General features: G+C 43.8%; 1 protein-coding gene across 1 annotated transcript in view; it reads left to right on the top strand.

Annotated features, from left to right (window-relative positions):
- SEPSECS (Sep (O-phosphoserine) tRNA:Sec (selenocysteine) tRNA synthase) overlaps positions 1-21,591 on the top strand; it is a 48,262-nt gene that overhangs the window by 15,884 nt on the left and 10,787 nt on the right. Inside the window, exons 5-8 of the mRNA XM_053258119.1 lie at positions 1,713-1,866; positions 6,293-6,395; positions 15,608-15,737; positions 15,872-15,963. Of these exons, the coding sequence (XP_053114094.1) occupies positions 1,713-1,866; positions 6,293-6,395; positions 15,608-15,737; positions 15,872-15,963 (479 nt within the window). The remainder of the gene's footprint in view (positions 1-1,712; positions 1,867-6,292; positions 6,396-15,607; positions 15,738-15,871; positions 15,964-21,591) is intronic.

The following is a 21,591-nucleotide window of genomic DNA, read 5'->3' on the forward strand; positions in this document are numbered from 1 at the left end:
CAGCAGCACCTCAAGTTCTTAGGAAGAAGCTTTTCCAAATCTGTCACCTTGGCTTTTAAAAAAACCAAGATGGAGCTCAGATTGCCAGGATTGGACCTGCTCATATAAAATTGGGAGGGTTATATGATCCTTTCTTCTACAATGACTTACCTAAATACATTTTACCTCAACTCTCTCGAAGCAAAACACCTTACCTACATGCCAAAGTCAGAAATGGAAATTCAGCCTTGGAGAAATATATCTGTAGCAGCATCCAGCAGTGTAGCAGCAATGGTTACATTAGTCTGTAGGGATGCCAGGAACCTTAGGACCTTTATTCCCCATGATTCCCAGCATCCCTGCACACTGTTATAAGCATTCCAGGCAGCATCCAGAGCCTAAGATCCTACTGCCTCTGTTTCTGGGAGCCCTTTCTGTCATCTGCCCATTTTGGAAAGTTTGAAAAGGGGAAGTGGTGGATAGCAGAAAGAGTTGCAGGCCTGACACTAATCTACTTTTGAATTGGGCCAAAGGCATCTAAGTCTGATCCAAAATTGATATGGGAGTGGGGGGAGCAGAACTCCCAAAGTCCCAAGTCTGAATCCTCCCTCTCCTTTTTCAGACTTTTCTCCATCACTCATTCTAACACAATGCTACATGTGCTTTATTTCCTTTAAATTAAGTATTCATGTGTTGGATTGTGGCCAATGGGAGTGATCCAAAGGCTGCATGTGGCAGGCTTTCCATTCTTTTGTATGAAGGGAACTAACTATTTTACACTTTCCTGGGAGTTGCCCATTACATCTCCCAAGAATTGTCTTGCTTAGAGAAGAGTGAGGAAACCCACAAGCATGGGAAATCCTGCTCACTAGAGCCACTACATTACAATCAATAACTCATTCATTTACTAGGAGCTGAACCTCCCCCTACACTCCTGAATATTTTACAACACTCCTGAATTAAGTCTGTACAATAGCATCAAGTGTGACTTGTGTTTAAATTCTTGATCTTGTTCTTCCAATCCAGAATGATTAACAACAATTCTGTAGTGGAGAGGTTGAAGATACACTGTGGAAATATTTAAATCTATGGCTCACATTAATTTAAGCTTCCATGACGTTTTTCTGACCTGAAACCTAGCTTCATGATATAATGCCGACTCGCTCACTGATGTCCATAGTGATTAACGTTAAAGATGTTTTTGTCACTGTAATAAACAAGGGGAATAAATCAAGCAGGTAGAGATGTGCCTGGACCATGGCTTGAAGTGCGATTCAGGCATTTTAAGGGAAATTAAAAAGGGGACTAAGAAAAAGGAGAGCAAGTGCTTACCTGCTCTCCACTGCTCCTTCCAGCTTCCTACTGGGGTGGCACTTGTCCCATAAAGCCCAGCGCGCCATCAGCATGCTCATGGCATCTGTACATGTGTGTCAACACCATGCTGACTATGCAAATGGTGCCCACACATGTGCGGGTGCCTTGTGCGTGCTGACGGCACACTGGGCTTTTGGGGACCAGCGCCACCCCAGCAAGAAGCTGGAAGGGGCAGCGTAGAGCACCGCTCACCACTCACGGGGTGGTATCACTAGCTAATAGTTGTTCCTCTTCCATTCCAGCACATCCCTACAAGTAGGAGAGACAAACTGTTACACAATCTGAAGGTTTAATTGCAGAAGGACACTGGATGCTCACTCATACGCTTTTTGTTTTTGCCCACTCATACATCGGACTAGGTTTTGAGCCTGTGGTGATAGAAAATGTGTTAGAAAGTGACGAGCTGCGTACAGACCTCAAGGCAGTGGAAGCTAAACTCCAGGAGCTTGGGGCTGATAATATTCTCTGTATTCATTCCACCACATCATGTTTTGCTCCAAGGGTACCTGACAGGTAAATAAATCCACATATAAATGTTTGGTAGCTATAGCCTATATTGTGAGGATGGCGATGAAGCCACTGGCATTGATTGCCCAAGCTTCTCTAACAGAATAGATCAAGAAACTTCAACCATACTCCTCAAGAGGTATTCTTTATTCAAATGTGAATTGTATTACATTTCTGTGTGTCATTCCGGTTTGTGAATGGGAGAGAAGGAAATGACTGAATGTCAAATTTTTGCTGAACGTTATTAAAGGTGACAGCTGTGGCAACAACAGCAGGGCCTCAGAAGCATTGGGGAGGGAGTTAAGTCACTCCATTCCTCCTCCTGTGAGACTTGCTTCCCCACAGCTTGATCTCTCATGAAGGTTCCAAGGCTTTCTCTTGGTCTGTTCACCTCATCCCTGATCTCTGCTAGGTTAAATAGAGTTATACATCTCTCAGATCCCTTCAAATGGCTTGTCAGTCATAGGGATATAGGAAGCTGCCATATACTGAGTCAGACCATAGGTCCATCTAGCTCTGCATTGTCTACACAGACTGGCAGTGGCTTCTCCAAGGTTGCAGGCAGGAATCTCTCTCAGCCCTATCTTGGAGATTCCAGGGAGGGAACTTGGAACCATTCTCTAAGGGGATATCTAACAGTGTTCACACATCGTTTTCCATTCACATGCAACCAGGGTGGACCCTGCTTACCTAATGGGACAAGTCATGCTTGCTACCACAAGACCAGTCTCCAACCCCCATCCACTTTTCCCTGCGCTAACTGATCTGCCCTTTCCTCTTTGGCCACCGGCTATCTCTGTGCACTGGTGGGCAATGAAAACTTTCCCCACCTCTTCCTATTCCAGTGGGAGGTGTGGCTGACGTGGCATCCCAACAGGAAGGAGGATCCCCTAATGAACTTACATTGCCTTGTAAGTTGGGCAGGTGTGGGGGCATGGAGTCCCAACACTAAGGAACTAATACGTCATTATTGCAGTTACAGAGAGATTTGAGAAACATTGTCTCCAGAACCGGATTATTTTTCAAGTAGTGGTCTCAGTGAAGTGGTGGGATATATTGAAAATAATTGCTATAGTTATCTAATATGTGAGTGTCTGTGCAGTTCTGCAATGAGGAGTACTGACAAAGAATTTATTCATTTAGTGGAATCTGTTTGTATATTTATATACTTTCCCATGTTCAAATTATAGAGGTGGTCAAACATGCTATGATGATAATTAATAATATTTAGAATATAAGAAAATATACTTATTGCATTGAGAGAGCTACATTCTCTCTCATTCTACTGACTTTATTTTTAGACTTTTAACTTGACTTAATTCTCTTTTTATTTCTCATTTCCATTTCCATGTTGTGTTTCTGTATTTAAAAATAATACATTTGTATCTCCATAACTGATGAATCGCAAGGTTTTTGTGTACTTCTAATTCAGAGCATCATACATGCAAGGAGAGAAGAGCTGGTTTTTTGGCAGCAAGCATGACTTGTCCTCTTAGCTAAGCAGGTTCTGCCCTGGTTGCAGATGAATGGGAGACTAGAAGTGTGAGCACTGTAAGATATTCTCAGGGGATGGAGCCACTCTGGGAAGAGCAGAAGGTTTCAAGTTCCCTCCCTGGTTTCTCCAAGATAGGGCTGAGAAAGATTCCTGCCTGCAACCTTGGAGAAGCCGCTGCCAGTCTGTGAAGACAATACTGAGCTAAATAGACCAATGGTCTGACTCAGTATATGGCAGCTTCCTGTTCCTAACTAGGTCCTGGCTATAGCGTGATCTACTTGTGGAACTCTCTGCCACAGGATGTGGTGACGGCCAACAACCTGGATGGCTTTAAGAGGGGTTTGGATGACTTCATGGAGGAGAGGTCTATCAATGGCTACTAGTCAGAGGGCTGTGGGCCACCTCCAGCCTCAAGGGCAGGGTGCCTCTGAGTACCAGTTGCAGGGGAGTAATGGCAGGAGAGAGGGCACGCCCTCAACTCCTGTCTGTGGCTTCCAGCGGCATCTGGTGGGCCACTGTGTGAAACAGGATGCTGGACTAGATGGGCCTTGAGCCTGATCCAGCAGGGCTGTTCTTATGTTCTTATGTTTATGTTCTTATATATTTCCGGCTAGATAAAGTGTTACTTCTAGACTGAGGAACTCCTTATAGTGTTATGAGAAGTTCTTCACTGAGAAGATCAGTAATGATGGACAAGCTTCCCTGAAAAACAGTTTGCCTGCCACTACCAATCTTCATGTGTAGTGTAGCTGCAGAAATATTTTGGGTGTGTTGTAGGTCACTTTTCATTCACATGGTGCCATGGTAAGACCCATCAGACCGGATCAGTGCAATGCATGAACTGTGTGTACAGGAGAACCTTGTTATTCATGGGGGCACAGTTCCACAGGGGGACTGCGGATAGTGAATTTGTGGATGATGGAATATTAAGGATATGGAAATTGTGGGGGTCGGTTCCCGGACTGCCAAATATGGCAGAAAATCAGCCAAAAATAGCTTTTCCTCCCCAAAGTGCCCTACCATGCTCCCGAAAAGTCCACCATTCCAAAAATCAGCCAGAAATAGCTGGTTCCCCCCCCCCTTTGTAAATTAGCTATAAAATAGCTCCCAAAACCAAAATGATGGCAGGAAATGACCCTCAAAGTCATTTCCAGCCACCCCCAATCCACGGATACATGGGTTTAAACCTCCCCCACGGGTGCATATACTGAGGTCAAGTGCTAATTACCCAACCGTGGATATGCAAAACCGCGGGTGCTGGACCCGCAATTAACAAGGTCCTCCTGTATATAAGAACACACCCAGAATCCTCTGCAACACACAGAGGTTCCATGGCAGACAAGCCAGTGTGGTGAGAATTCCCTGAAGATAGAACTGATATAAGGCAAGAATCATCATTGACTTAAAACAAAACAGAGAACATCCCCACTTCCCAGCCAGCCATGCAGTACTTTGGCACTGGATTGTGGTCTCTCTGTCAAGGTCTTCCTCAAGTTACTTTGCTACATAGAAGTTACAGTGTCCCTCTGAAAGTAATTGTTTTTAGAGATATAGTGACATAAAAGTTATACTTCTAAGGAAAGTTTATTTTCTTTCTCTCTGTTACTTTATATTAGTTTGGGATAGTCTAAACTGTATCTTTAAATATATTGTTGATTGATTGATTTGATATAGATTTGTGTAGGTATATTGTTAAAAATAGTATACAGTAAGACTAATAATTCTGTCTTTGTGCCATGAATGTTCCCTAAACCAAGAGGAAAATTTACTAACTTGAATCACGGCTCTGAAAAGAAAAATGACCTGATCTCAGGTCACTGCGATTTTTACCATTTATTTCTCTTCTGCCTTCTTTTCCCTCCAGTACATTGTTGTGGTCTATCTCATTCCAGAGACTATGAATTTAAAATATTCAATGGCATTTGAAGGACCTTTTTTATTATTAAAGGGCTGCTGTCAGCTCCTGAAGGTCATGCATTTATCTTTTCAACAAGATTACCACCATTGCAACACTCATCAAAAATATCTTTTTATAGGTTTCAACTTCGTTATAACATTTCGTCTTGGTATCTGATGAAATGGCTTTTTTAAAAAAACAACTTTATTTAATAGTGTCTTCCAATAATATCCCTTTGCATATAAAGAATATGTAAACTGTGTTTCTCCAAGTTAGATGTGTCATTAAGGAAGGGGAGTGGAGCAGTTGTGCTCCCTCCCCTACAGTTTCAGACTACATGCGATTATTCCCCTTTAGCAGGTATAACTTTGACAAACTCACCTGTTCTTCACTTGCTCTACAATTCAGCACAGATTTAGGTATGCTTAAGCCATTGGTTTCAGTGGTCTTAAATGCACCTAACTTTGTACCAGACTCTGAACTGTATTTGTGGCTATTGTTATAATGTTGTTGTTATGTTAAGATATTTAAAATGTCTCTTTGAGGACCAATTGGAAGTTGGCTGTAAATAGTGACTACTATTATTTTGGCTGTTTCAGGATAATAATACTTTTGAATCTTTACGTAAATGTGCTGAGGATGTAATTATGCAGTAGTGGCCAAGATCTAGTTATACTAGTTTCGTGAATTTAAGAGGGTGTTAGACTTCTTGTCTTATACATCATGAAGGACTGCTGTCTAAGAAACTGCTTTTGAAACTGAGGGGTGTTGCAAAAGCAAAAACACTTTGTGATATGGCATGGTGGTCAGTTGCTCAATGAAAAAGCCAAAAATTCCACTGATCTTTTGCAAGCCTTGCTGTAACTCAAGACGCTCTTTGGATCCCAGCCAGCATTTCCGTTCCATTGTAAATAGTTGCGCTGTGATCCAGATACTCTTATAGTAGCAGAACCTTTTTGCTTAATCCATTTCCGTCTTGTCTTCCTATAACTTTTCTATCTTTGATGGTATTTGCCAAAATTTCAACTTTCTGTTTGCAGAGTGGAAGAACTGGCTGAAATTTGCGCAAAACATGACATTCCCCACATTGTCAATAATGCATATGGAGTTCAGTCTTCCAAGTGTATGCACCTCATTCAGCAGGTAAGGGTTGTTTACTTCAGAAGTGAGCCCACTTCCTTTAGATTAATTTGAGCCTCACAGAAAACATTGTAGGCACTGTTCTCTCTAACAGGGATTTCCAGATGTTGTTGACTATAATTCCCAGCATCCCCAGCTGCCATGGCCTTTGGCTGGGAATTATAGGAGTTGTAGTCAACAACATCTGGAAATCCCTGTTAGAGGGATCACTGCTTGTAGGCAATGTTTTGTTTCCAAAGAGTCTGTAATGAGAAGGTGTTTTTATGTCCAATAGAGACGACAACTAATATACTGCTTTTCAACAAAAAGCTCCCAAAGCAGTTTACATGGAGCCTGACTTGTATCATGTGAAAAGTAGGCAAGTGTTTGACAATTCAGAATTCTGCAGGCTTCTCTGAAGACAGGCAGAGAAAGCTAGAGGGGACTGTAAAACTGCTGGCTGCATTTCAGTCTCCCTTATTTGCTTTTACCTACTTCTCTTAAGTGGCTAATTTTCCCTAGGGGTTGGGAGAGGAAGGAGCAAGGCAGCCACCACCTCTAGGATCTTCTCAGCTTGCTTCCAGGAGAGCTTTCAGATTTCAGAAGCCTGACTTATGTATGGCTGCTTTTCATTTGAGGAGAATAACAGTAGTCAGGCTCGTAACCTGAACAGGTTGAGTGTTTTCTGCGGAAGAAGGCATATTATAGAACTTATAAAAGCAGTAAAAAAACAAACTCTTAAGGGAATTACATTATAGATTTACTGTAAAAATTCTGAGATAAGTATGTGAAGAACTTTAATCACTTGAAGTGCTATATACATGCTATATTACAGGCAAACCTGTTACTTGTGGAGATTCTATTCACCACCTACTACTGCAAGTAATGAAGCCATGAGTAACAAGGCATTATGCCAATGGGGAAAGGGGGGTTAGGTTCCAGAATGGACCTAAAAGGTGGGGAAAAACAGTGAAAAAACATGAAAATAATTAAAAATGTTTACTGAACCATGCTTCCATGTGTTCAGGAAGCGCCCCCCCCCCCCAATCCATGAAATGCCCCGAAAGCTGTGGAAAATAGCAGATTTTTTAAAAAAGAAATGAGCAACAAAATGGCTCTTCCTGACTACTTCAGACAAAATGGCAGCCAGAAGTGATCTTCCAGCCCTTTAGGAACAGCGGGTACATGGGTTTTAACCCTTTCGTATCTGCAGATAATGAAACTGGGTGTGAATTAGACCCCTGTGAATACACAAAATCATGGATATAGAGTCTGCAAGTAACGAGTTTCACCTGTATTAGTAGTATTGTTCATGTGTATGATTAGTTCAATCCAAAAACCAGTTAAGAGGGGGTGAGTCAGCAGTCCCTGAGGATCAGCTGCTCAGAGTAGCCATCTTTCTGGGCTTATAAAAGGACTGATGTACTGTGGCGGCAGGCCCTCCACAGGCGGGGTTGCCCCTTTGGGAGAGCCACTTCGGGGGGCAACGAGGGCGAGGGCCTGGTGATATATTTTGGCTTCTGTTGTGGATTTTGGATCCTGGGTGTTTCAAATGTGTCTTGGTTTGTCTGGGGATGGGGAGACAGGGGGTGTGTCCACTGACTGTGGGATGGCTATTCCAGTGGTGGTGGGGAATAGAGGAAGTAAGGTTGGCAGGTCAGCGTGTCGTTACAGGGGAAGGGAAGTCAGAGATCTATTAGCTGTTTCCCCTTCCGGCTGCCCTGCCAGCTCTTTGACCTTGGGGAGCAGTGCCAACCTCCCACAGACTCTCACCTTGCTCCTCTGCAATGCCAGGTCTATCCAGAATAAGTTAGAAACTATCCATGATTTGATTCTGGATGAAGAGGCAGACCTGGTATGTATTACAGAGACGGTTGGGGGAGGGTGGTGGCCCAGTCTGGTCCCAGCTTCTCCCTCCAGGAGATTCTGTTGAGGAATGGGTGCGGTAACGTGGGCGGGGAGGTGGAGTGGCTGTGGTCTATAGGAATAACCTTTCCCTGACCAGGATCCCTGTGGAAGTGTCTGACCATATTGAATGTATGTACCTAAGTTTGGGGACCAGGGATAGAATGGGACTTCTGTTGGTATACTGATCACCCCGCTGCCCAGTGGAGTCCCTAACTGAGCTGATGGACTTGGTCTTGGGTTTGGTGTTTGAGTCTTCCAAGCTTGTGGTGCTGAGGGACTTCAATGTCCACTTTGGGACCAATTTGTCTGGGGAGGCTCAGGAGTTCCTAGCAGCCATGACAACTATGGGCCTATCCCAAAGGGAGTCGGGACTGATGCACATTGCAGGTCACACGCTAGATCTGGTCTTTCACTCTGATCAGGGTAGTGTTCTGTGGGTGGGGACTCCTGTGATTTCCCCCATTGTCATGGATGGACCACCATCTGGTTAAGGTTGGACTCACAGTCACGCCCCACCTTCGCAGGGGCGAGGGGCCCATTAGAATGGTCCACCCAAGAAGGTTATTAGATCTAATAGGGTTCCAAGAAGCCTTGGAGGGATTTAGTGTTGGCTCTGCTGGTGATCCTGTTGATGTCCTGGCGGAGAACTGGAACAGCAAGTTCACCAGGGCAGTAGACATGATCGTACCTAAGCGTCCTCTCCAACCCGCTTCAAAATTGGCCCCTTGGTATATGGAAGAACTACAGGGGCTAAAATGGCGAGGAAGATGACTGGAGCAGTGGAGGAAGACTCGACTCGAATCTGACAGATTACAACATAGAGCACATTTGAAGATCTATGCTCTGGCTGTACGGGTGGCAGAGAAGCTATTCTTTTCTGCCCATATTGCATCCCCAAGTTCACGTCTGGCAGAGTTATCGAGGGTTGTGAGAGAGCTAGTGAATGCCCCTCCTCCCTTGCATCAGAATTTGGAACCATCTGTTACCCACTGTGATGTGTTTAATGATTTCTTTGCGGATAAAATCTCTCATATTCGGGCCGACTTGGTTTCAAACTCCACAATTACTGCAGTGACTGAATCGGAGGTGTCCAGTGACTCCTCTTATGTGGTTAAGCTGGATCATTTTCAGTTTATGACTCGTGAGGATGTGGACAAGCTGCTTGGAGCGATGCGGCCTACCACTTGTTCTCTTGACCGTTGCCCGATGTGGCTAATACTATCTGGCATGGAGGTCGTTGTAGAAGGCCTAGTAGAGATCATAAATGCTTCTCTGAGGGAGAGCAGGATGCCTCCTTGTCTTAAGGAGACAATTATTAGACCACTCCTGAAGAAGCCTGCCCTGGATTCCTCAGAGTTAAGCAACTATAGGCCTGTCTCCAACCTTCCGTGGCTGGGCAAGGTCATTGAGAGGGTGGCGGCCTCCCAACTCCAGGCAGTCTTGGATGAAACTGATTATCTAGACCCATTTCAGACCAGCTTTCGGGTGGGCTATAGGGTGGAAACTGCCTTGGTCAGCCTGATGGATGAGCTCCAATTGGGAATTAACAAGGAAGTGTGACTCTGTAGGTCCATTTGGACCTCTCGGCAGCTTTCGATACTATCGACCATAGTATCCTTCTGGAGCGTCTGAGGGGGTTGGGGGTGGGAGGCACTGCTTTGTGGTGGTTCCACTCCTATCTCTTGGGCAGATTCCAGATGGTGTCTCTTGGGGACTGCTGTTCTTCAAAAACTGAACTTCAGGATGGTGTCCCTCAGGGCTCCGTATTGTCTTCGATGTTGTTTAACATCTACATGAAACCGCTGGGAGAGATCATCAGGAGATTTGGTGCAGGGTGTTATCAGCATGCTGATGACACCCAAATCTACTTCTCCATGTCAATGTCATCAGGAGAAGGCATAACCTCCCTAAATGCCTGGCTGGAGGGTGTGATGGGCTGGATGAGAGGTAACAAGCTGAGACTGAATCCAGATAAGCCGGAGGTACTTATCTAAGATCGTAAATAAACAACTAACTAACTATTGTGCGAAGTCAGAACTCGGGAGATGATTTTGATCTGCCTGTTCTGAATGGGGTCACATTTCCCCAGAAGGAACAGGTACACAGTCTGGGGTTGCTTCTGGACACAAAACTCTCCCTGGTGTCCCAGGCTGAGGCAGTGGCCAGAGGTGCCTTTTATCAGCTTCAGCTGATAAGCTAGCTGCATCCATTTCTTGAGATAAATGACCTCAGAACAGTAGTACATCTGCTAGACTTGACTGCTGCAATGCCCTCTATGTAGGGCTGCCTTTGTACGTAGTCTGGAAACTGCAGTTAGTCCAGAATGCGGTGGCCAGATTGGGCTCTGGGTCATCTCGGAGAGACCATATCACTCCTATCTTAAAACATCTACACTGGCTGCCGGTAAATTTCCGGGTAGAGTACAAGGTTTTGGTTATAACCTATAAAGCACTAAACAGCTTGGGCCCTGGGTATTTAAGAGAACGTCTTCTTGGCAATGATCCACACCGCCCATTGAGATCAACTGGAGAGGTTCGTCTGCAGTTGCTATTGGCTTGTCTGGTGGCTACTCAGGGACGGGCCTTCTTCATTGCTGCCCTTTCATTGCTGTTTTGGGCGGTATATAAATGTATTAAATAAATAAATAAATAAATTTTTAAAATCTAATATTAGAGCCATTTCTAGCCATTTCTTTGATAATGGTACTGTGTTTTGCTCATTTGGAAGCGCATTACATAAATGCTTCCTCACACAAAAATGATGTGTAAAATCACTTTTTGAGGACCATCCCACATTAGGGATGTAAGAACCGGTTCAAATTCGAACCGGGGTGGTTCGGATTCGAACCGAACCAGCCATTAGGTTCGAGCTGCAGGTTTGGATTCGAACCGAACCAGGGGGTGGTTGTGCACAAAACCGGTTCGCCCGGTTCGGTTCAGATTCGAACCGGGTTTGAACCAGGAGGGGGTGGTTCGGTTTTGGTTTTGTTTGAACCACCCCCTGGTTCGGTTCAAATTTGAACCGGTTCGGACACCCAAAAATTGGTAGGATGGTAGCTGGCACCCAGGGGTACCTGTCACCCAAACCCCAAAGCAATCGGACACTCGTACGTTTTTTATGAATTTTTGAAAAATATTTTTATTTTTTTCTCATAGGGTATAATGGGACTTGAACCAGGCCATTATACCTTATTGTGGAGCACCCATGGGTGCCAACAACCACCCAAACCCTGAAGCAGTAGGACAGTCCTACGATTTTTAATGAATATTTGAAATATTTTTAATTATTTTTCTCATAGAGTATAATGGGACCCAAACCAGTCCATATCCCCTATTGTGGAGCACCTAGGGGCACAAAAGCGGGGTGGGTGGTAAACAGACAGGGATGCCTACCACCCACAAAACCCCAAGGCAATTGGACACTCCTCTGATTATTGGTGAATTGTTAAAGTATTTTTGAATTCCTCATAGAGAATAATGAGGATTGCAGCAAATGTATAGCTTCATGTCAGGGGGAAAGGGGTGTCGTAGAGTGGAGTGTGGTGGGTGGTAGTTCCTAGGGTGGGCAAGGAAGCTATCAGAATTATTTGAAAGGAATTGGGCAAAGGGCTGATTTTTAAGTGATTTTTGAAGTTTACGCATCTTTAAGGTTTTTCTCCATAAAGAAGCATGGAGGTGTCAGCAAATGTATAGCTTCACGTCGGGGGCAAAGGGGTGGCCTAGAGCAGTGTGGGGTTGGTGGTAGTGCCAAGTAGGGGCAAGGAAGCTACCTGAATTTTTTCAAAGGATTTGGGCAGAGGGCTGATTTTTGGTGAATTGTTGAAGTTTATGCATCTTTAAGGTTTTTCCTCATAAGGTATAATGGAGCTTTCAGCTGCCCCATAAGTGCACTTGGGGGGTGCTGGGGTGGCCCAGAGCGAGTGGTGATGTAGTGCACATAGGGTGCCAACCACCCCCATGGGTTTCTAACCCATGGGTTACTTGGTTCTGTTGTTTCTGAGGTGTTCTGAGTGTAGATTCTATGATAGCAAATGAGAGTGAGTGGATTCATGGTGTCTCATTGAAAGTCTCATTGCCAAGAACAGGCCCTTACAGTTCTTTTGAAATAACTGAGATGTGGTGTTTAGATTTGCTATAGTGTTTCTTCAGGTGCCCCTTTGTAATCATACTGATGTATAGATTATGCATGCACAGCTTGAAGCAGCAGATTGAATGGACATCTGCCCTTTACCAGCATGTGAAGGGGAGTCCTGTTGGAGTCGGCGTTTTGTGCTCCTTCTCTCAGTTCTTGTCAACTGTCTGAACATCAGTGCTTTGGAACCTTTCTGCATCAGCAGTACTTGTCTAGCAGTCTGACTAGCCAGTCTTCATAAGCTAGCTGCTTTCTCTAGTCTTCCAGATTTAAAATTATTTTTCACTTGTCCTCATTTCTAAGGTGACCACTTTCATAAGAAGAGTTCTTGGGATTTTAGTTATGTTGGTTAGCTTGTTAATGTGTATCTTCTTTATATACATACAGCATGTGTAGCTTCAAAACTTTAAAATGATTACATTTGCAATTACTTACGTGACTTATGGTCCTTGACTGGTAAAAGGCTTTGGCAGAATTGTTTGATTGATTAAGTGCTGTCAAGTCAGCGTTGACTCTTAGCAACCACATAGCTAGATTTTCTCCAGGATGATCTGTCTTCAACTTGGCCTTTAAGGTCTCTCAGTGGTGCATTCATTGTTGTCATAATCGAGTCCATCCACCTTACTGCCGGTCGTCCTCTTCTTCTCTTACCTTCCACTTTTCCAAGCATTATGGACTTCTCAATATGGACACATTATGTGAAGACTTAGGGGTCTTCGCATAATATGTCCGAAGTATGATAGTTTGAGCCTGGTCATTTGTGCCTCGAGTGAAAATTCTGAATTGATTTGTTCTATGATCCACTTGTTTGTTTTCCTGGCTGCCCATGGTATCCTCAAAAGTCTTCTCCAGCACCAAAGTTCAAAAGTGTCAGTGCTTTTTCTATCTTGCTTCTTCAAAATGCAGCTTTCGCATCCATAGAGTGTCATGGGAAAAACCATTGTCCGAATGATTCTAATCTTTGTAGGTATAGACATGTCACGGCATCTAAATATCCTTTCCAAGGCCTTCATTGCAACCCTACCAAGTACTAATCTGTGGCGTATTTCCTGACTGGTGGATCCTTTACTGTTGAAGGTCGATCCTAAAAGGCAGAAGCTATCCACCACTCCAGTGTCTTCAGTGTCAATTCTGAGGCTGGTTGCTGTACCATTGTCATTAGTTTAGTCTTCTTTACATTTAGTTGTAGTCCAATTTTTTTCACTGTGCTCTTTGACTTTCATTACTAGAACAAATTTTCCCTTCCCTTGTCAGTATTAAGCATCATTTAAATATGCAGTGACATTAGACTCTGGTTTGCAAGCCTACTTCAACCCATGGTTTCAAATTCTTACATATGATAAAACAGTGCTTTAAATCGGTGCTTGTATGATTTCAAACCATCATTAGTGCCAACAGGGAAGGGGGTCATTAGTGCCAGGCAGGTCTGGAAGGGGGCACACATCCACGAGATTTTGCCCAACCCTAATGAACAGTGAGCACCAGGCTGGAGTGAGTGAGAAGTTTGGATATTAGGGGGCAGGGAATTCTAGGGATATAGAACCGCCAATGGTAGACCATGAATGTGAGAGAACTCTGGAATGTAATCTTGTAAGGAGATTGCCTGGAGAGAATAAGATCTGGGTGAGGCATGCTCCCTGCATTCACTTTGTATCCCTTATGCTGCCCCAGGCCTTAACATCGAGTGAGTGAGTGTGTGTGTGTGTGTGTGTGTGTGTGTGTGTGTGTAAAAATACTGGGGAATGTGGGAGTTGTCCAGCCCCTGACCCCCCCCCCAAAAAAAAACCTGTATCTTCAAGACAGGCTGTAATCGTTACAGCCAAATTGACATATGTATTGTGGAAACCTCCACTGTTACAGTTAAACATATCACAATCAAAATGTGAAGAACAATTTAACTTCCCTACATCCCTGATAATGGAAATAATAAATCATTTCTAATGATAGACTTGTCAGGAAATACCGAGTAGCACAACTGGAACATTAGTCCATTGGGTCGTGCGCTACTTTTCTGGCTTGTTCCTGGTTTTTGTGATGTATGTTTCGTCAAAAGAGGTCACCTTTATTTTGAATTTTTTTTTTTTTTAACTTTCTGGTTGGAGAAAACAAATTTATTTTGTTGACACAGAAATAGTCACAACATTATTTGCCTGTATGACAAAATGTAGATTCCTTTCTACTGAAGAATTTGCCCTTCCTAAAGGGTTCACAGGGATTCTGTTTAGAATCTGGAACACAGATGTAGCAGTTTTAATGTCCAGCTGGGTTTCACTGTACCATAGTAGCTGATTTTTATTAAAATTAAGTGTCAGACCATCTTAAACAGTGGCATTATTGTGTTGAGGTGAGGGATGTGTTCTCTGCAAAATATCCAGTTTTTGTTCTAATACGCTTGAGGAGTAACATAAAAAGATTCCTCTGTTCAGCCATGTGATATCTATTGTACATGCTAATAGAATGATCTTTCCATATATATATATATATATATATATATATATATATATATATATATATATATGGAGAGAGAGAGAGAGTGTGTACATTTTCAATATCAGTTCTAGATCTAGGCTTTGTCTTACATTATTTTACAAAACAATTGAAACAATACACAAAGGAACCCTTGTAAAGAAACCACATCGGAATCGACTGGAAAGTTCGGGTTGGCAGGGACTAGACACAGGGCCTTTTCGGTTGTGGCCCCTCGGCTTTGGAACGCCCTCCCTGAAGAGCTTCGCCATGCTCCCTCCCTCAGTGTTTTTAAAAAACATCTTAAAACACACCTTTTAAAGGAGGCTTTTTAATATCATTATTTTGTTATATTTGCTACGTTATTTAGCTTCTTTAGCTTTTTATAATTTTCAGTTTTAATTTGAACCTCATAATTGTTTTTAATCTGACTTTTAAATTTTTTTTATTTTATTACTTGTATCTGTGTCTATGTTATTGTTGTAAGCCGCCCTGAGCAGTATTGCACTGGAGGGGCGGGGCATAAATATAAATAAATAAATAGTAGTTCTGTTTGTTTCAGTGGGACTTGCACCGAAGAAGCTTTCTGATACATTGTACCCATGCTTTCTTTTGAGGCGTGACCTGTAAAGTAATACTTTTAGATTTTCAAGGAGCAATTGTGTGTTTATAATATAGGCAAAGACTCTGTTGTATCAGTTCCCATCTTTATTCTGTCTTTCTCTTTATAGGGAGCACGAAGAGGCAGAATAGATGCTTTTGTGCAAAGTTTGGACAAAAATTTTATGGTTCCAGTAGGTGGTGCTATCATTGCTGGCTTCAATGACTCTTTCATACAGGAGATCAGCAAAATGTACCCAGGTACATATATTTTTTAAAATGTTGATTTTTCTTTGGGCCACAACTCCAAAAGAAACTTTAAAAAGCTTATCATCTCCACTAAGAAATGTAACTATTTTAATGAAATGAGATATATATTTAATTTTTTCTTCCAGGAAGAGCATCAGCTTCTCCTTCATTAGATATTCTCATCACTTTGCTTTCCTTGGGTGCAAAGGGATATCAACAGTTGCTGAAAGAAAGAAAGGTAATATTTCAGAATTAATTGATGGAAACATACAACATTAAGTTGTGATAAATGTGTAACAAACACTTGTGGAGCTCTAGTTATTATAGTAAGCAATAGGAGTCTTGTATACGTGAAGTGTTCTAGACTGCAGTTATGTCCCCACCTTTTTAACTGTCAAGTAAGGCTCCATTTTCCCCAATACATGTTCTGTTTCAATGTTGTGCTTCCTCCTAGGAACCTCGTTATAAAGGTAAAGTGTGCCCTTGAGTCGGTGTCGACTCTTGGCGACTACAGAGCCCTGTGGTTTTTCTTTGGTAGAATACAGGAGGAATTACCATTGCCATCTCCCGTGCAGTATGAGATGATGCCTTACAGCATCTTCCTATATTACTGCTGCCCAAAATAGGTGCTCCCCATAGCCTGGGAAACATACCAGCGGGGATCTGAACCGGCAACCTCATGCTTGCTAGGTAAGTCATTTCCTGCTGCGCCATTAGGTGACTAGACTAGTTATACAGAAGGTTATCCCAATTTATCCTAATGCGGTAGAATAGGATGAAAGTATGACTTGCCCAAGACCATCCAGTATCTGATAGTGGGTCCTCTAACCCTGCATTTCTAAATTCATGAGATATCTTCTTTTTTTCCAGTCTTGCCTTCAGTTAGGATTAGATAAGTTTGCCTGCATTTATTTTATTATTATTTTATTTCATTTTATTTAACATATTTTTATGCCGCCCAAAACTTACGTCTCCGGGCGGTTTACAGTTAAGTCCCTGACAAGCAGCTAGGAACTCATTTAGCAGCTAGAACTGTGAGAAACTGACGACAAAGGAAGAACTGGTTGTAGAACAGTGATACTTCATACAGTCTTGTGCAGCATGTTGTATAACCAAGAATAAAAACTATGGTAGGGAAATGGAGCCTTGCAGGAGATTGTACCCTTTGGGATCCCCTCTGCCAGAATAGTGGGATTGCTTAGAACATTCCTTAACACAATTTCTGAGTCTTGCAGCTGAGACACCATCACCTTGTGATGAATGAGGCTGCCAGAAGAATTAATAAGATCAATAAGCTACAATTTCCCTTATTGATCCCTAGCTAAAGATCATCAAACACAACCACAAGTGTGGTCTCAGTGCAACATCCAGTCCTGCGGGGGTACAGACAACTGTTAACATTGAGATGTGCCTGAAGGTGCAGAGGGACCACTTGGTCAGCAATCCATTAATCACACTGCAAAGCCCATAAGCCTTAAGAAATATGGGAACTGAAGTTGGAAGTATAGTTTTATTCAAACCCCTTTCCATGTGTCCCATAGTGCAGTCTTTAATTTGTATTCAAAACTTGTTTCAAACTATTAATATGAGATCCATCCATGTATTTCTTAATGCCCTTTTCACTTGAGCCTGCAGAATCAAATGGTAGATCCTTTCCTGGATTGTAGAGATGAGTCCGGAACAGTTCGGAGACCATTGCAAAGGCCTCCGAACTGTCCGGACCGGTCTGTTCCCTGGCCGGTTCGGTTCGGGTGGGGGGTCTCCCTTTAAGGGCGGGGAGGGTTTACTTACCCCTCCCGCCGCTTTGCCCCCTCCAGCGCCCGTATTCTTAGTAGAAGCCGCCCCTTCTGCCTCCTCCAGTGCCAATGCCGCCTGGGCGCGCGCGCGGCTTTGCTTTAAAAAGTTCCTTTTGCTGGCGCTGAGGGATTAAACACCAAACAGAAGCCGGCAGAGCACCGCGCCGGCCGGCGGCTCCCCCATGCTCAGCCGCCCAGCAGCCACTGAGAACGCCCAGCGAGGACACGCCGTCGCCATCGCCGACGCGCCGCGGCCCCTAGGCAACCCTAACTTCCGGCTTCCATGCGACTTCCCCCAGCATACAGAGTGGCTGCATTCTGCCACTCTGTATGCGGGGGGGAAATCGCATGGAGGCCGGAAGTGAGGGTTGCCTAGGGGCCGCGGCGCGTCGGCGATGGCGACGGCGCGTCCTCGCTGGGCGTTCTCAGTGGCTGCTGGGCGGCTGAGCATGGGGGAGCCGCCGGCCGGCGCGGTGCTCTGCCGGCTTCTGTTTGGTGTTTAATCCCTCAGCGCCAGCAAAAGGAACTTTTTAAAGCAAAGCCGCGCGCGCGCCCAGGCGGCATTGGCACTGGAGGAGGCAGAAGGGGCGGCTTCTACTAAGAATACGGGCGCTGGAGGGGGCAAAGCGGCGGGAGGGGTAAGTAAACCCTCCCCGCCCTTAAAGGGAGACCCCCCTTCAGTGCCGGTCCGGACCGCTCCGGACCATGCACATCCCTACTGGATTGTACCACTTCATATTATTGGGTGAGTGTGTGAAATTGCATGATTGAATAGTTCATCTCACACACTCACACACACATGATTCACTGACCATAGAAAAGCAGCATGCTACCGTAGGTAGGGGTGTGTGTGTAGGTGTATAAATTTATCTAAATGGGGGAACATTTAAACATGTACAGTACACACACACACATACACACAAAAACCCTTCCTGGAATGGGAGAGAAGAATACTTATTTTGAATGTACAGTACAAATTGGCCCTGATAGACAACGAGGAAAGTAAAAAGTTGCAGTGGGCGGGGGGATGGTGATGGAGAGAGGGGAAGCTGTTTTGCAAGAGGCGGTCCTGTCTGGGGTCCAGAAAACAAGTTGGCCTATGTACTTCCCAACAGTAGGTGCGAGGAAGAAGGGCTACATGGCTTTAGGGACCCTTCAGTATACTTGTGAAGAGGGCTTTGCCCACAGCCAAGCATATATTGAGGTGGATTGGTTTTGGCTTCACACTACAAAAGACCTTTCCTCTTGCAGGTATATGTCCCTGAGCAGCAAGGGGAGAGAAAAATGGAAATCACCCTCTCTCCCCCTCAACATATTTGGCTGTGGGAGAAGCCCTCACTGTAGATACACTGAAGGCTCCATGCAGCTGTTTTTCAGTCCACCTACTGCTGCACAATATGTGAGTCACAATTTGTAGAGCTAACAACACAAGGTGTGAACCAAATCCTACACATGGTGCATATCAGAATGCAATTCGGAAATGCAGCAGAAGATAAAATGGCAACTGTAGTTGTTTTGTGGGCAGAATGTTTCCTATTTATAACTGAAGTGCCTTTATGGGACTAATTGACTGGCTTTGGGCAGTACATCAACATACCATTGATTTTTTATTTTTTTTAATATGTTGTGGGAAGATCTGATTTGCTCATTTAAGGGACCTTAGTCAAAATCATACGATTTCAATTCTTGCATCTTTTTACTTTGAGTATTTGTTTTTGCTTTTCAAGCTTAGAGCTATTCCTGTATGTAATTAGATAGAAACAATGTGATGCTGTTCCCTAAAATAGCAGCCTCTTCTTTAATTCATGGGTGATGAGTCTGTGCCATTGTTCAGTTGCTTGTGTAAATCAAAAGAAAAACCATCCAAACTGTGGCCTGCAGACTAATTGCCAGTATTTGGAAGGAAGTGACCTGTTACATGCTGCTGCCTCCTCATTCAGGAGAGGAGAGCTGGTCTTGTGGTAGCAAGCATGACTTGTCCCCATAGCTAAGCAGGGTCTGCCCTGGTTGCCTATGAATGGGAGACTTGATGTGTGAGCACTGCAAGATATTCCCCTCAGGGGATGAAGCCGCTCTGGGAAGAGTAGAAGGCTCCAATTTCCCTCCCTGGCTTCTCAAAGATAGGGCTGAGAGAGATTCCTGCCTGCAACCTTGGAGAAGCCACTGCCAGTCTGTGAAGACAATACTGAGCTAGATAGACCAATGGTCTGACTCAGTATGTGGCAGTTTCCTATGTTCCTATGTTCAGCTGTTATAGGAATCTTAATCTGACTCCAGTACTAAACGATGAACTGTCAGTTGTGTTCTGTTAGAATACTAGATTGTGTACCAAGGCACCATGGTGTGCTACAAGAAATAAATACAGACTTCCATGAACCTGGAGTACCCAGCCACAGAAGAGTAGTGGTGTGCATGGTTTTGGTCCGGCCCCATGGGAAGCCGCTAGTGCTCGTCTCTTTTAAGCCTTAACTAACAACGATGGGGGCAGGGGCGGCAGGGAGGAACTCTGCTGCCCCAAGAAGATTTTTCAATGGACCAGCGCCAGAGGGGGAAGAGTGGCGGGTGGGGGAGTACTACCCCCCCTTAAAGTCACAGTCCCCCCCTGCCGGACCGGGGGGGACTCCGGACCATGCACACCCCTACAGAAGAGGCTGCCCTCTGCAGGATTCATTGTTCTGTCTGATTTTCTTCCAATTAGCCTCAGGATTGTTGGGGGTGGGGGCTTGATTCTGCCCGGACTCTGCATCAGAAATGATTGGATGATCCAGTCTCTACTGAAGTGGGGAAAATGATAAAATTACCCATCGTCAGAGAAGGGTGCCCATTTAATCTCTGTGTGGATCACTGTTCTGGGCTTGCCTCATTCGAGTCAGGAGGCACAAACCTATCAGGGGCTCATTCAGAAACCTAGGGAGTGGGCTGCTCTAAAGGCAAGCCATTCTTGCTCTTATACTCTAAAAGTAAGACTTTTCAGTAAATAGCAGTGAGATGTGTTTCCATGGAATAGTGGTGCAAGGAAGTGAGATTATGTGGAATTCCTAATAATTATTCACAGAGGGCTGGTAACCATTTAAAATGAAATCAGCTTTATTATGAGCCCCTGGTGGCACAGTGGTAAAACTGCCGCCCTGTAACCAGCAAGTTACAAGTTCGATCCTGACCAGGGGCTCAAGGTTGACTCAGCCTTCCATCCTTCCGAGGTCGGTAAAATGAGTACCCAGAATGTTGGGGGCAATATGCTAAATCATTGTAAACCGCTTAGAGAGCTTCGGCTATAGAGCGGTATATAAATATAAGTGTTATTGCTAGTGCTATTGCTATTATGATCAAAAGCATCAAACTAATCAACTGTACATTTATATTAAGTTGGTCGTGATTGTAGGGTTAGATTTGCAGTGACGTTAAATAAATACTGAGAAATATTGAGAATTTTGGGGAACTACAAATAATTTGGCAGTTCTTTGCCAATTATTTAATTTATTGTTACATTTTTATACCGCCTTTCATTGAAATAATCTCAAGGCAGTTTACAAAACATTTAAAACAAGCCAATGCTTCAGTGAATGACCTGGGACCTTTAAAATGAAATATGTTATTCAGTAGTGTATTCCTTAGTGAATAAAGCATTAGATATTTAACAGTTTCATTCAGAAAGCAGATCTCTTGAGTGAAAGTGTAGTTTCGCTTAATAAACATGATTTCTTTAAATGTTGTAAATATGTTTTTGTTATTGAATTTGTTTTTGTTATTGAATTTGTTGTAGATCCCACCCCCCATTTTTGTGTATTTTGAATGTGCATGTTCCTGAATGGTAAAATTTAATCGTGATGGTTATTGCCTTTTGCTCTATGAAGACTGAAGCAGAGCTATTATGCTCTCAGCAGGAGCTATTTATAGCTTGACATTGAGTGCGCTTTTCTATATTGGTTCTACTACACCTACTCAAAAAAGAAGCCAGGCTATAAAAATCAGAATAATATTCTCCCTTTTCTTGCCTCATCCTCACGTCAGATCTTATTGCAGGTTATTTGAGCTCATAACAACAAAGAGCCTAGACAGCACCTTGCAGA

This window comes from Hemicordylus capensis, chromosome 5 (assembly GCF_027244095.1).
Source record: "Hemicordylus capensis ecotype Gifberg chromosome 5, rHemCap1.1.pri, whole genome shotgun sequence".
Taxonomy (NCBI): domain Eukaryota; kingdom Metazoa; phylum Chordata; class Lepidosauria; order Squamata; family Cordylidae; genus Hemicordylus; species Hemicordylus capensis.